This window comes from Lepidochelys olivacea (genome assembly GCF_965140295.1).
Source record: "Lepidochelys olivacea isolate rLepOli2 genome assembly, chromosome: 4".
In the NCBI taxonomy this organism is placed as follows: domain Eukaryota; kingdom Metazoa; phylum Chordata; order Testudines; family Cheloniidae; genus Lepidochelys; species Lepidochelys olivacea.
In genome coordinates, this window is record NC_140414.1 from 147337015 (window position 1) to 147352996 (window position 15982).

A 15982-nucleotide genomic window follows, 5' to 3' on the forward strand; every position below is an offset into this window, starting at 1 on the left:
TGCCCTAGCTCCGCACAGCTCCTGGAAGCAGCCGCCAGGTCCCTGCGGCCCTTAGGCACTGGGTAGGCCAGGGACTGGGAGGCTCTGCGTGCTGTCCCAGCCCCAGTACCGGCTCTGCAGCTCCCATTGGCTGGGAACTGTGACCAATGGGAGCTGTGGGGGGGGCAGTGCCTGCAGGTGTGAAGTCACCACGCACCGTGCAGAGCCACCTGGAAACCCATGCATCTAGAGGCTGCAGGGACCTGGCAGCCGCTTTCTCGGAGGCATGGTAAGCGCCACCGGGACCCCACACCCCAACCCCCTGGCCCAGCCTGGAGTCCCCTCCCTCACCCCAAACCCCTCATCCCCAGTCCAACCCCCAGCTGGAACCCTCACCCTCCCACATACCCTAGTCCAGCCTGGAATCCCCTCTTGCACCCCAAACCCCTCATCCCAGGCCCCACCCCAGAGCCCATCCCCCAGCCAGAGCCCTCACCCCCCTGCACTCCAATCCCCTGCCCCAGCCCACAGCCCCCGTCTCACCTCGAACCCCTCATCCCCACCCCCACCCCAGAGCTTGCAACCCCAGCCCAGAGCCCTCATCCCCTCCCGCACCTCAACCCTCTGCCCCAGCCCAGTGAAAGTGAGTGAGGGTGGGGAAGAGTGAGCTGTGGAAGGAGGGGGATGGAGCAAGCAGGAGGCGGGGCCTCAGAGAAGGGACGGGGCATGGGCGGGGCCTCCGAGAAGGGGCGGGGCAGCGATGTTCGGTTTTGCGTGATTGGAAAGTTGGCAATCCTAGATGGAGCCAGGCAGCAATGGGACAGAACCCGAGATGCAAACACTCTCAGCCTAGTTGGATCAGGAGAGCCATAGGACAGGATACTCTTCACCTTGCAGGGTGGGAATCAGACCGAGGCGCATCTCCTGGCTCCGATTTGCCATCACGCTTCAGGGTTGTAGATACCCAGGGTGCCAACCGCCCCGTTTTATAGCCGTTCGGCTCCAAACTCTGTGGCTGCCTTTCCCCAGCCCAGCCGCTGCTGAGTCCGGATCCAGCTGTGTACTCTGCCGCCCGGGCCAGTGGCCAGTCAAAGCCTGGGGCTGTTACGGCTCTTGGCTGAGTGCAGCCCCGGACCCCGTTGGCAGGGGCGGCTGCCAAGTGGCAAAGTGAAAGCCAGCCCCGCCCCCTCCCCTGGTCTCCCCGGGCTGACAGCTGGAGAATGTCAGTCAGCAAGTACTCTCCCAGGCAGGATGATTAACTCCCACTCCTAATTGGAACCATGCGCCAGGAGCAATGTAGAGGGGCAGGCAGGGGCAGGGCGTGGCTGGTCACTCTGCAGGGGCGAGGGCCAGCTTCCAGAATACAGAGCTTACGGGGGCTCCCACCATCCCTGGATCTCACTGTGTTGGAGGTTAGCCGTATCCTATGGGCAAAAGCAGCACATCACCTACCTCCGCACAAGGGACGGGCTGGGGGGGTCAGGGGTCAGAAATAGCAGCAAACCCCCTAAGGCTGGCATAGCCCATCTGCACGAACTCCGTGCTGAGACGGGTGGCTTGGAGTTGATGGCGGACAAACAAACCGGTCAGTTCTGCAGGGACCAGTCATTATTCTTTCTTTAACCATCAACTCCTGCGTTGTGGGAGACAAATATTAGCTACTAACGAGTAGCTGGTGAGCTAGATACCGGAGATGGAGGAATGGATAGAGCAGCCTGTACTTGCAAAGATGGGCATGTTTCCAGGCTTTTCCTTCCACCTTAGAGCATGAAAACGGGGTCATAATAACCAGAGATGGCCTCAAGCTGCCAAATCTCCATCGGGCTCCAAATACTTCCAAGTTAGAAGTGTGTGCAACAAGAGTGATGTAGTGGTGGGAGTCTGCTATAGACCACCGGACCAGGGGGATGAGGTAGATGAGGCTTTCTTCCGGCAGCTCACGGAAGCTACTAGATCGCATGCCCTGATTCTCATGGGTGACTTTAATTTTCCTGATATCTGCTGGGAGAGCAATACAGCGGTGCATAGACAATCCAGGAAGTTTTTGGAAAGCGTAGGGGACAATTTCCTGGCGCAAGTGCTAGAGGAGCCAACTAGGGGGGGCGCTTTTCTTGACCTGCTGCTCACAAACCGGATAGAATTAGTGGGGGAAGCAAAAGTGGATGGGAATCTGGGAGGCAGTGACCATGAGTTGGTTGAGTTCAGGATCCTGACGCAGGGAAGAAAGGTAAGCAGCAGGATACGGACCCTGGACTTCAGGAAAGCAGACTTCGACTCCCTCAGGGAACGGATGGCCAGGATCCCCTGGGGGACTAACTTGAAGGGGAAAGGAGTCCAGGAGAGCTGGCTGTATTTCAAGGAATCCCTGTTGAGGTTACAGGGACAAACCATCCCGATGAGTCGAAAGAATAGTAAGTATGGCAGGCGACCAGCTTGGCTTAATGGTGAAATCCTAGCGGATCTTAAACATAAAAAAGAAGCTTACAAGAAGTGGAAGGTCGGACATATGACCAGGGAAGAGTATAAAAATATTGCTCGGGCATGTAGGAATGATATCAGGAGGGCCAAATCACACCTGGAGCTGCAGCTAGCCAGAGATGTCAAGAGTAACAAGAAGGGTTTCTTCAGGTATGTTGGCAACAAGAAGAAAGCCAAGGAATGTGTGGGCCCCTTACTGAATGAGGGAGGCAACCTAGTGACAGAGGATGTGGAAAAAGCTAATGTACTCAATGCTTTTTTTGCCTCTGTTTTCACTAACAAGGTCAGCTCCCAGACTGCTGCGCTGGGCATCACAAAATGCGGAAGAGATGGCCAGCCCTCTGTGGAGATAGAGGCGGTTAGGGACTATTTAGAAAAGCTGGACGTGCACAAGTCCATGGGGCCGGACGAGTTGCATCCGAGAGTGCTGAAGGAATTGGCGGCTGTGATTGCAGAGCCACTGGCCATTATCTTTGAAAACTCGTGGCGAACCGGGGAAGTCCCGGATGACTGGAAAAAGGCTAATGTAGTGCCAATCTTTAAAAAAGGGAAGAAGGAAGATCCTGGGAACTACAAGCCAGTCAGCCTCACCTCAGTCCCTGGAAAAATCATGGAGCAGGTCCTCAAAGAATCAATCCTGAAGCACTTGCATGAGAGGAAAGTGATCAGGAACAGCCAGCATGGATTCACCAAGGGAAGGTCATGCCTGACTAATCTAATCGCCTTTTATGATGAGATTACTGGTTCTGTGGATGAAGGGAAAGCAGTGGATGTATTGTTTCTTGACTTTAGCAAAGCTTTTGACACGGTCTCCCACAGTATTCTTGTCAGCAAGTTAAGGAAGTATGGGCTGGATGAATGCACCATAAGGTGGGTAGAAAGCTGGCTAGATTGTCGGGCTCAACGGGTAGTGATCAATGGCTCCATGTCTAGTTGGCAGCCGGTATCAAGTGGAGTACCCCAAGGGTCGGTCCTGGGGCCGGTTTTATTCAATATCTTCATAAATGATCTGGAGGATGGTGTGGATTGCACTCTCAGCAAATTTGCGGATGATACTAAACTGGGAGGAGTGGTAGATACGCTGGAGGGGAGGGATAGGATACAGAAGGACCTAGACCAGTTGGAAGATTGGGCCAAAAGGAATCTGATGAGGTTCAATAAGGATAAGAGCAGGGTCCTGCACTTAGGACGGAAGAACCCAATGCACCGCTACAGACTAGGGACCGAATGGCTAGGCAGCAGTTCTGCGGAAAAGGACCTAGGGGTGACAGTGGACGAGAAGCTGGATATGAGTCAGCAGTGTGCCCTTGTTGCCAAGAAGGCCAATGGCATTTTGGGATGTATAAGTAGGGGCATAGCGAGCAGATCGAGGGATGTGATCGTTCCCCTCTATTCGACATTGGTGAGGCCTCATCTGGAGTACTGTGTCCAGTTTTGGGCCCCACACTTCAAGAAGGATGTGGATAAATTGGAGAGAGTCCAGCGAAGGGCAACAAAAATGATTAGGGGACTGGAACACATGAGTTATGAGGAGAGGCTGAGGGAGCTGGGATTGTTTAGCCTGCAGAAGAGAAGAATGAGGGGGGATTTGATAGCTGCTTTCAACTACCTGAAAGGGGGTTCCAAAGAGGATGGCTCTAGACTGTTCTCAATGGTAGCAGATGACAGAACGAGGAGTAATGGTCTCAAGTTGCAGTGGGGGAGGTTTAGATTGGATATTAGGAAAAACTTTTTCACTAAGAGGGTGGTGAAACACTGGAATGCGTTACCTAGGGAGGTGGTAGAATCTCCTTCCTTAGAGGTTTTTAAGGTCAGGCTTGACAAAGCCCTGGCTGGGATGATTTAACTGGGAATTGGTCCTGCTTTGAGCAGGGGGTTGGACTAGATGACCTTCTGGGGTCCCTTCCAACCCTGATATTCTATGATTCTATGATAAGTTTTGGGTATGTGTGTGGGGGGTTGCATGGATTTCAATTACAACAGAGCTCCTATTTTGCAAACCCGTTGCGGCTTGAGGAATTCACAACATCGGCAGCTCATAAAGCTGAACATCTCCGATCACGGTGGGCCGAGCGTATACCCTGCACACAGCATCGCTCTCTTCTTGATCCTCAACCCGCGGCCAAGCCAGATCAAGGCACCGACGGCATCGGGATGCGAAGGGATGTCAGCTTGTCCTGCATCGACGTCACTTTCGTTGCGTGGCTTTTTCTTTTCCGTCTGGAAACGTGACCGTCGAACTGGTCGTCCGTAGGACGGGGGCTCCTAAAATTGCAGTTTTACTGTCACAGATTTTAAGACCAGAAGTCGCCATTCGATCATCTAATCTGACCGTCAGTATCGCACAGGCCAGAGAGGTTCCTCCAGGTACCCTGCATTGAGACTAAAAACTAAAGCTTCTTCCAGAAAGACATTCAGTCTGGATCTGAAAACTCCAAAAGATGGAGAACCCCCCACGTCCCTTAGTAGTTTGTTCCTAGGGGCAGCGGGGATTGTAGGCTGGGGCAGCTAAGCCTCTCCAAACAGGCAGGTGTGGCCTTGCCAATGCTCTGCCTCGAGGCCCCGCTTCTGTGGCCCACTCTTCCCCCGGGACCCTGCCCACGCTGCTCCTCTTCCCGCCCTCACTCAGTCTCTCCCACAAAGCCCGTGGGGACTGGGGCTGGGGCTAGGGCCAGTGGGTTGGCAGCCTGGGGCTCGGGCTGGCCAGAGCAGCTGGGGCAGGCCCGCCGGGGCAGGCTGGGGCAGCTGGCAGGCCGGGACTTGGGGCAGCTGGGGCGGGGGTCCTCCATCCACCATGGGGAGCTCAGGGCTCCGGTGGGGGAAGGGGCAGGGTAGGGGTGTGGCTCAGTCAGAAGAGGCGGGGGCTAGCCTCCCCGAATGGGGGTTTCATGTGCCACCCATGTTTGTTCCAATGGTTAATCACCCGCACTGTTAAAAAACGATGCCTTATTTCTGATTTGAATCCGTCTGGCTTTACCGTCCAGCCATTGGTTCTTGTTCTGCTTTCCTCCGCGAGAGTCAAGAGCCCTTTAATACCTGGTCATTTCCCCCAAAGAAGGTCCTTATAGACTAGAATCAAGTCACCCCTCAGTCTTCTTTTTTATAAACTAAGCAGGTTGATCAATTGAAATCACCCACTCTAAGGCATTTTCTCCAGCCTTTGCATCGTTTCTCTGGCTCTTTTCTGCACCCTCTGCAACTTTCAACCCCCCTTTCCCAATGTGGACACCAGAACTGGAGGCAGTATTCCACTATCAGTCTCCACAATGACATGTGCGGAGGTAAAATCACCTCCCTGCTCCTACTGTCCACTCCCTCATGTATCCATCCAAGGATTGCATTAGCCCTTTGGGATTCAATATTCCCCTGGAAGCTCCCATTGATTTGTTTGTCCACTCTGACCCGGACTCCCTCTCAGAGTCACTGTGGTGCAGAATACAGTCCCCCATGCTGGAGGGGTAGCCTGCATCCTTTATTTCTAGATCTATGACCTTGCATTTGGCTATATTAAAACACATTTTGTTTGCACGAGTTTAGGTTACCAAATGATCCACGTGTACGTCTGCCCTGTCCTCATCGTTAATTACCACTCCTCTGATCTTTGCGTCACCTGCAAATTTTATCAGCAGTGACTTTCTACTTACTTCCAGGTCATTGATAAAAATGTTGAACAACATTGGGCCTAGCACCAATCTCTGTGGAACCCTACAAGAAACACCCCCATTTGATGATGCTTCCTCATTGGACAATTACTTTTTGACATCTGTCAGTTAGCCGGATGTTAATCTATTTACACTTGTGCTTGCTGATGGTGTATAGTGCTCATTTTTTAATTAGAATGTTGTGTGGTGCTAAGTGAAATACCTTACAAAAGCCTAGGTATATTACATCTGAACAAAAAGAACAGGAGGACTTGTGGCACCTTGGAGACTAACAAATGTATTAGAGCATAAGCTTTCGTGAGCGACAGCCCACTTCATCGGATACAGACTAACACGGCTGCTACTCTGAAACCTCTCAAAATACATCTGCGCAGTTATCTTTATCAACAAAACTTATCTTACCAAAAATGAGATCGCGTTTGTTTGACAGGACCTATGTTCCCGAAAGCCATTTTGACTGGCATTCATTGTATTGCCATCCTTTAATTTTTATTGATTGAATCCAGTATCAACTGTTCATTATTTTGTCTGGGATTGATGTCAGGCTAACTGGCCTATAATTGCCTGAGTCATCCCACTCAGCCTTTTTGAATATTGGCACCACATTCGCACTTTTCCGGGTGTGCGGAATTGCCCCAGTATTCCAAGATTTATTTAAAATGAACAGAAATGGGTCAGAGATCGCCTCCTCCCACCCTTATAGGACTCTTGGGTGCAAGTTAGCTGGGCCTGCTGATTTTTAAACATTCATCCATAGTAGATGCTCTTTAACATCCTCCTTAGTTACTAATGGACTGGAAAGTACTTCATCCTAATATAATAGGAGTACACCATCCTGCTTCTTGCTAAATCGAGAATGGAAATATTTATTGAACACATCTGCCTCTTCTGTGTCAGTATTAACAATTTTACCATTCCCATCTAGCAATGGGGTTGTACCATTGCTAGAATTCATTTTTTGCCTGATATGCTTTAAAAAAAACTTTCTTATTGTCCTTAGCCCTGCCTCCCATGGATTTTTTCCTGTTGTCTTTAGCTTCCCTTATCAATTTTATACACTTTGTATCCTTTAATTTATATAATAATTACTATCTACTTCCCCTTTTTTCCATTTGTTATTATTTCTAATTGCTGTCTTAACTTCCCCTCTTAATCAAGTTTGGCTTTTACCCAAAGTTATGGAATCATGGCTTTTTGGCAATCTAGTAAACTCTTCTTAAATGACTCCTGGATTTCATCTATCTGAATTTTTCCTCCCAATCAATTTCACTGGTCCCATTGGCATTAGAACCCAGGCCCTGCTTTAATTCAGTCTGGAACCTGCCCGCTTTGCAGCACAAATGCAGGCAAAAATCACTGGAGTGCCGATAGTCCTCAATTGCCTTCCCACAGTTCCCCCCAAAGGAGAGACAAGTTCTTCTGGGAAAGAATCTTCGAGCGTCTGAGCACAAAGAATTGTGGGATATGCCCCCAAACACACACAGGCAAGCACAGAAATGGTAAGGGCACAGTAACGTGGGTAGGATTTCGTAGCGCGCATGCGCATGCCCAGGTGAGGTGCCCAGACCCGGTGCCAATCACCTGGGCTCACTGTGCCGTGAAGACTGACCCGGAATGCGGTCGGGGCACTGACAGGGGATGGAGAGCCACGGTGAGCAAGCACATTCCCAGGGCCATTGTTCTCCCCAGGGCGGGTGGGGAGGCGGGGAGACAGAGCAGTAAACGATGTCACGTCAGAGTCACTGGCAGCGCCTGATGCCTTCGCCACGGTGCCGGCGGTTCACAGGACTGGATCCAGTGCTGTTCTAATCGTTATTCTGTTCGTTTGCCAGGTACAAACGGCGAGAGCTCTCAGACGCCATCCCCACCCCGTTCCCCAGGGATGCCCAACGAGAGCTGCAGCATCGCGCCACTCACGCCCTCCCAGTCCCCGGTAAGCCACAGAACCCACCCCCGCCGGGTCATCTGGGGTGCAGCTCCCTGAGAGCGGCCATCGAATTGTTCTTTGCTCCACCCCTTCTCTGGCCCTGTTCTGCCACCATCCACGGCCTCCTTGAATTGGTCCAGCTACCAAACTACTGGCTGTAGGGCATGGTCTGGTCAGCCCCACTGCACACTGCAGGCCAGTTCTGCGATGAAGTGGCCAGACAAGAAGTGGCGTATGTGGGCCCAGTGTCAGAGGATGGGCGGGAGGTCGTGACATCTCCTGAGCCTGGCAAAGATCCTGGAGGTGTGGGGCAGGGAGAGGGGTGCACAGAAAGGCCCTTTCAGTATCTCCCCATAGGTGCCTACCAGCAAACACCGACTGCTTTGACAGAGGAGATCAGACACCTGATACAAGGGCTACCAATCCTCATCCTCAGGGCATAACGTGGCCATTAGCTGGCGTCAGGAAGGACCTGTGCCTGCCCTGGGCAGTCTGGCACAGTCGCCTGCATTGGGGGTCTCTCATACCTTCCTCTGAAGGCCTGGCAATGGCTCTTGTTGGAGACAGAATACTGTACAAGATGGTCTTTTTGTCGGGGTGCAGCAGTCAGGCAAATGCTAAATTGTTTATGAAGCTTCAATGGCAACATAAAGACATCAACAATATCTTCCGTTATTCAATGGGAGAAAGGCTCAGTTGCGGTAGGGTGTCCCGCAGGGGAGAGACGTCTTTATGTATCTGAGGTCACTGAAGATGAGTTTGACCAACAAAGTTCACATCTGGGTCCAAACTCTTCCAAAGTTTGGGAGGGTTCAGTTTTAGGGGGTTTGGTTCAGGCTCTCCTCTGATAATAAACACGACAGACCCTCTAGTCAGCTCCAACTGGAGGTGCAGAGAGTTAGGGAGTGTAGACAGTTCCTCTTTCTCCAGCCCTATCCACAATCCCCTGTTTACCTTTCAAAGTTAGCATGTGGCCACAAGATCCTAGTGAAACCCAGATCTTAGTTACTTTTTTTTTTAAAAGGGGAGGGAGGTTGGACATTTGTATGGCTAATGAGAACATCCAGAGTTATATTTGTGAAGAGTGACAACCCCAAGGGTTTTGACAGAATATAAACCCCCATAGTTCAGGGCATAAACCAACCTGCAACTTTTGGGACTCAGTAGGAAACTTTCCCCATGAGCAGGTTACCCCGTAACTACATACTGTGGGATTTCTTGCACTTTCCTCTGAAGCAGCTGGCACTGGCCAGTGCTCACAAGGTCCAGGATTAGATGGACCCTGTGCTGATCCAGTCTGGCTGCTCCTAATGATCCTTGTGGTGTTTCAGAGGAACGAAGCCCGGGCACAGCGACCCACTTCCTTCTCTGTGGTAGTGGCCATTGACTTTGGCACGACCTCCAGCGGCTATGCCTTCAGCTTCTCCAACGACCCCGAGGCCATTCACATGATGAGGTAACTTGTCCCTCTGCGGGATGATGGCTTGGGGGCTACAGTGGGCGGACATCCGGCCTTTCTCTGCATCCACTGTCTTTTAACAGGGGCACCAAAGCAGCTAGGGAACAGGACATGCTCTTAGTCTGTCCACCCTGTTAACCCTGTCCTATTGGATGGTTTCCCCTTCTCCCTATCACTGAATCATCCCTCCCACAGACCCAGTGCTGAGCATCCTCCCCCAGCATCCCGAGGACCGGAGAGAAGCTGGGACCAGGATGGGGATAACTGGGAATAATGGGACAATATTAAGCAAAGGAAAATACCTACTAGATGAGGTGTGTGTAAGGCTGGGATCAGTACCAGGGTGTGAGTCAGCGCCCTGCAGAATAAACTTTAGGGATCAATCCTGCACTGGCCACGGAGGATGGTCCCTTGTGTGCCTTTTTCGTCTCGATGGGTGGAATCGTCTCTTGCTTTCTGCATATTTTATTGAGGAGCCAAGCACCATGGTTAGCTTGTCCTAGGCTGCAAGCGTCCTGCCAGGACAGATTCACGATCAGGGCTCTAACGTGGTGGTGCTTTCAGTCCCATCTTCATTCTATGTTAGACCCTTATCTGGCCCTCACCGCAGTATCTGGGCACCTCCAGCCCCACTGTGAGGCAGGGTAGTGCTGTCATCCCTGGCGTACGGCTGGAGTCTCAGAGACTTGTCCCAGGTCTCATAAGAAACCTATTGCAAAGCAGAGAGGTCTCCTGATCCCAGGTTAGGGCCCCAACCACCAGGCAAACCTTCCTCTGTCTGCTTCCAACCCCCTGCCAATATTAGAGACCGAAAGCCACTAGCTCTGAACTTCGCTGGAGTCCCAGAGGCTCTGGAAGCTGGACCCTAATTTAATAATGAGCCCTAATGGGCTAAACCCAACAACCCCTGACTCTGGGGTGTCCGACACCCAGATCCAAGGCCCCACGTTATGGCTTGGGCCTCTCTCTAGCCGATACGCCATTTCCTCCTCTCTCTGCTGGGTTTTGCCATCTTCTGAGCTCCAGGAGGGTGGAGGCCGAGGTCAGGAAGGTGCACGTTGGGCCTGAGGAGTTGGGGATGCTGTAAAATGAGAGTTCGAGGCTGCAGTATTGAGGGTGGGGGGATGCAGTCACTGCACGAGAACTCAGTACTTCTGTTTGTGAACTGAACCTGAGCAGGTTAGCCCCAGTGTAGCTAGTCACCAGGCCCTGCTATGATGGGCTCCCCCGCACAGAGTAATTTATTTACTCAGGACAACTCAATTAAGACCCGGCGTCTGGTTCACAATCAGGCTTCTTGTACTCCCCCACCCAGCCATCCCTGGATGTCCTCTGCCCATGTATTTATCAATACCTTCTTCAGCTAGTTGCCAAAAGCAATCAACAGGCCTTTGGCCAAGACAATGCTGCTACACAGAGACACCACTTTATCTATCCACTTGCATGGCCCTCACCGCTGTAGGGTTGACTAGATGGGGAAACCGAGGCACAGAGACATTAAGTGACTTGTCTAAGTTCACGAAGAGGGTCTGTGACAGAACTGGGACCCAGATCTCTAAAGTCACGGTACAGTGCTTCAACCACAAGGCCATCCTTCCTTTGGGAGCTAGATCCTAGCTCAGGTTTCTAAGCAATTAGGACCTCTTGCTTTGAACGATCCAAGAAGTCCTGACAGCAGCAGCAGAAGCCCTTGACCCCCAGAGAGGCAGATGGTGTGTGAGGTCCCTTCAGTTGTGGAGTAGCGAGAGGGGTGGACAAATAGGGGACTTTTCTGCGTCTCACCAGAGGTGCCTATCCCCAAACAGTGACTGCTTTGACAGAGCCGGTCAGGCCCCTGGTCTGAGGGCAGCCAACCTGCAGATATGCACAAGGGACATACTTTGACAATGAGCCAGGCCTGGAGGTTGGTCAGATAGATTCACCTGGGACCCTGGGGCCACCCGTGGCAGAGGACAGGACCACTGGAAGCCAGAAGCGTCGGCTCCTTGTTTAGGAGGAGTTTTACAAGGCCTATTATCATTGTTAATTGAAGCCAGAGAGCAGATGAGCTTGGCTGGGGAGGGCGGCCCTGAGGGACGCCCCCGGAGAGCGGGAGTTGCTGAGGGAGCCGTCTTGGAGGCAGGACAGGAGCCGCTCCACCACAAAACCCTGAGGGGAGGGAGTCCCGGAGACCGGCATGGTGGAGGGAACTGAAGGCAATAGCCAGACAGAGACGAGGCCCTCGGGCTGGGCCATTAGTGAGGACAAGCTGGGTGGCGTGCGTGGAAGCCAGAGGATTTGGAGGCGAGGAAGCAGAGGCAGGAGGCTCTGGGGGCACGGAGGAGGGGAAGAGGGGTACGGTGGATGCAGACCCAGGGCAGGGAGACAGTTGGGTGCTGGAAGGCTGAGGGAAAGGAGCTGGAGGGGACGTCTACATTGTGACCCAGGCTCCAAGACTCGGTGCTGCGGGTTTTTTATTGTGGCGTAGACATACCCAGAGAGATTGTAAGGGGAGCGGCAGGAGATGGCACGCGAACATGTGGCCAGGGCGGAAGAGGCTAACGGAGGGGCAGTCAGCCTGGCAGAGGCTGGAGGAGGGGGCTGGGGTGGGAGAAGGCTCCCTCCAGCACTCTGCATGGGTGGGAAGACAGCCACTTGGTCGGAGCGCCGGGCTGGTGCCCCAGGGACTAGCAAGTGATAAATAAACTGACTGGTGCATTTGAAGACTCGTACCCCTGCCCCTAACCCTTCCTGTCCAAGGCTCGCGGCCCCGTTAGCTCCAGACAGGGAGGGGTCCGGGCTGCTATGGCTGCAGAGATTCCATTCATTGAGGGCTGACCTCGGAGCGTGGGGTTACTGCTCATTCCCTCCCTCCAGCCGGCTGGTAGTTCACCCAGCAGCTCCCCTCGTCAGGGGCCATGAGCAACCCAGCCATCTCCCACCCTGCCACCTTCTTCCCTCTGGCCACAAGCTGGACCCCGCTGGCTCTCTCGCTGGGTAATTACTAAGGAACTTTTTCAAATCAGTAGGGTTCTGACTGGGCTCGGTGGCACCCCAAATATGACAGAGAACTTTGCTCACAATTATTGAGCCGAGCAGTTGAAAAGTGCTAACTGGGGTCATTTAAGTAGGGCCTAGTAATTTGAGCAAAGGTGCCTGGCTTCTAATCCTGGTCCCGGCTGGTTGAAGACCCCGACTTGGCCAGACGGTGGCTTTTGTGTATCCATAGATAATACAGAATACTGTTGGTGAAGGAGGCCATGTTGATAGTCTCTATGTCCTCTTTCGATCCCCAGGACAGGCCATGATAAGGCAAGATTCCCCCATGCTGCCCTGTCCTAACACATCCAGTTCATTCCATCTTTGGCCTGTTCTGCTGAGACTACCAGCCAGGTGCCCAATTAGTGCCAGATTTGTGATGGGGGCATCTGTCCCGACCAAAACCCAAGGAGGAGTCTCTGACTGATTTGGGACATGGGCCACTGAACAGCTGTCAGGCAGCCCTGGCTTTTGGCCTTCTTCCAACCTGGGCCAGAATTGAACCATTCCCTGTTCCCAATTGTAACAAACATATGCTCCTTGTCATCACTGTCAGGGCCCTTTTTGACCTATCCCCACCCACCCGTCATCTCTCCTTCGCTCTCGAGCTGTCGAGGCTTGCCTCCGACCGGCCCATGGTGCCAGCCTCCATCACCTACTTGTTAAATTCTTAAACATGCCCCTTTCTGTGTTCTCCCTGGCTGCCCCTCATGCTTGGGAGGAACTCCCCATCAACTTCCACAAAGCTACCTCAAATCCCCCTTCCAAACTCTCCTTTGCCGTGAGGCCCACAAAACAGTTAAGCTGGCCAATATTGTCCCATAGTTTCCTCACACTCCCCTGTTGTCTCTTGTCATATATATAGATTGTAAGTTCTTTGGGGCAGGGACTAGAGGTCAAGTGTGGAGGTGACATGCAGGGTCACGTGCCCCCCCCCCATTTCTGCCAGGGTTTGCCAGCTGGGCTGTGCAGCAGCTCCTGGATCTGGCGAGGTGCAAGCCGCAGCCATGGGAAGAGGCAGCAGCAAACAGCTGGGAGCTGCAGGAAAGGGCCACTGAGGGCAAGGGGGGGGGCCTGTTTGGGGGGGCATGACTCAAGCTGTTCAGGGGAGGTGAATCTTTAAATTGTGCTTCCCCCTTCCCCCCTGCCCTCCCACTATCAGCAGGTAGCAGTTGTGTTTGGCAGGGATTGTCTTTTGTTCCGTATTTGTACAGTACCTAGCACAGTGGGATCCTGGTCCAAGCCTAGTAATACCGTGGTAATATGAATAACTAATCATAATAGAGAACCTCTGTACCCTATTACCAACCAATCCCACCTTGAGCCTCTGGCTGGGTTTTCTAGCCACTCCCACCAGGCGTTCAGAGGAAGTCTTCGCTATTATAAATGGTGCCTGTCACCTTTAAGAGGTGGGACATTAAATCTGATCTGGTTCCTCATTGCAGGAAATGGGAGGGAGGTGATCCTGGAGTGGCCAATCAGAAAACCCCCACCAGCCTCTTGCTGACCCCAGAGGGCGCCTTTCACAGTTTCGGATACACAGCAAGGGATTATTACCACGATCTCGATCCGGAGGAAGCCCGGGATTGGCTCTACTTTGAGAAGTTTAAGATGAAGATTCACAGCACGAGTGTAAGTTAACCCTTTCTGTCCAGTCACCCTGAACACAGGGGAGGGGCTGGGGGCCAATGAGATGGGGTGGGGTGGGCTAACTCACTTTCACTTTAAAAAATATTCCCGTATTAAAGTAAAAATGTATGTATTGCAGTAATATTGTCAATATTTTTCCTTTTTTCCCAGTGTGAAATTTCACAGATTTGTTTAAAATTAAATTTCACAAATTTGCTGTCCTTCTGGGGGGCTGTGAATTTGCAGAGTTGTTTAGCAAATTCTGTAACCAATTTATTATGCAAAGGGCAGGGAAGGGTGATTTAAATAACCCCCTAAGGCTAAGGTTGGTTGAAAAACAAGGGGGCGAGGAGAGGGAGTGTTTTCAAACTTCTCAGTTGGCTGTAATTTTTTTCATTAAAATTCAAAATGTCAAAATTCAGTAACAAATTCACCCAGCTCTCTAGATTGTATAATAATAATAATAATAAAAAATTATGGGGAAGTGGAGAATTCAACAAAATGTCATGATTTTTTGGTCCAACTTTTATAATTGAACAAATGTTGACTGATTCCAGTGGGGGCTGTTGACAGGAGTATGTGCCCCACTTCCCTCTACTGGGTGGGAGCAGAACTGATCAAGTCTATGTCATAGACCCTCTGTAGCTCTCGGATCCCCCTTTAGCTAAAGTACTAGGGACCTGTGGGTTTTGGAGCAGGAGGAGCTAGGTTCTAGCCCCCACAACTGTCGATTTATCACTCTGCAGGGGAGGGCAGATCTCAACCTGCTATTTCCCATGATGCCGAATTCGAACACTTCTGAGTGCAGTGATGTGGCATCACGGAACTTTTTTGCACCAACTCCCGTAGCACGTCCAATGGGTGGAGCTCCCTCCCTCCTCATTCCTGCCTGCACTCCCCAGCCTTTCCCCCCACCCTCACCTCCACATCGGGAGGTAATTCCATGTAGCTCTTCCCCCTCATCCTTGCAGAGGAAGGACCAGTGGGTTGGGCACCTCGGCACCTTCCAGGTAATGGCTGTTTGGTTTCCTCTCTGCTGATTGGGTGGGTTCGCCATTCCACCTGCTCCAGGTCCGAGCGGACGAAGAAGGTAGCCGCATGGCCGAACACTGCGCTCGATCCTGCTCTTGCTGAGGTCAATTGGGAGGCCTAAGTGACTGCCCCCCGCAGAGGATGAGAACTTCTAGCAACAGCTCATGGGCTCACAGCACCCAGCTCCTTGTCAGCGCTCCAGGTGCTGGATTTGGCACAGTCCCTCTGTCACCGTTCAGGGCAACTGCACCTGCATTTCCCCTCTGTTGCCTCGATAAGGCGTCGGGCCCCCCAGCCATCACCTCTCTTGGGCGGAGACCCACATCTCTCTCCCTCCTGCCTGGGGTATTTCCAGGCTGCACAGTTCCCTGCCTCCACTGTGCTGTTCTCACACGCCTAACCAGGCCAGCATCTGCACTTCGCTATCTCTCCACAGGCTACAGACCGTGACATTGCCCACAGCTAGATGTTACCACCCAGCTCTTTCTGAGCAAGCACATTGATTCTGACGGTAAAAGCGTCACGGAGAAACCATACGAAACACAATAAAAGCCCTGATGCACATGCGAATAAGCTTCCTACAGCAAGCACTGTTGCAGGAATCAGCCCTTCAGGCCCCACCAAGGGGTTTTTCTGTGGGTACAAGTTCATAACAGCCTCCATCCACAACAAGCAGCCCCATGCATAGGTTAGTCTTTCCTTTATCCAGCCTGGGCCATTGTTCTTCAGAGTCAGGGAACAGATAATCCATAAACATTAGTCCCTTCCTCAGCTTCAAAAGGCTGGGGTTTGCATAAC

General features: G+C 52.2%; 1 protein-coding gene across 2 annotated transcripts in view; it reads left to right on the plus strand.

Moving 5' to 3' along the window:
- Window positions 1-15982, plus strand: part of HSPA12B (heat shock protein family A (Hsp70) member 12B) — an 86451-nt gene that overhangs the window by 33739 nt on the left and 36730 nt on the right. For both annotated transcript variants that reach the window (XM_084626569.1, XM_084626570.1), the window contains 3 exons: window positions 7952-8052; window positions 9378-9502; window positions 13969-14155. In XM_084626569.1, coding sequence (XP_084482695.1) covers window positions 7952-8052; window positions 9378-9502; window positions 13969-14155 — 413 coding nt within the window. The remainder of the gene's footprint in view (window positions 1-7951; window positions 8053-9377; window positions 9503-13968; window positions 14156-15982) is intronic.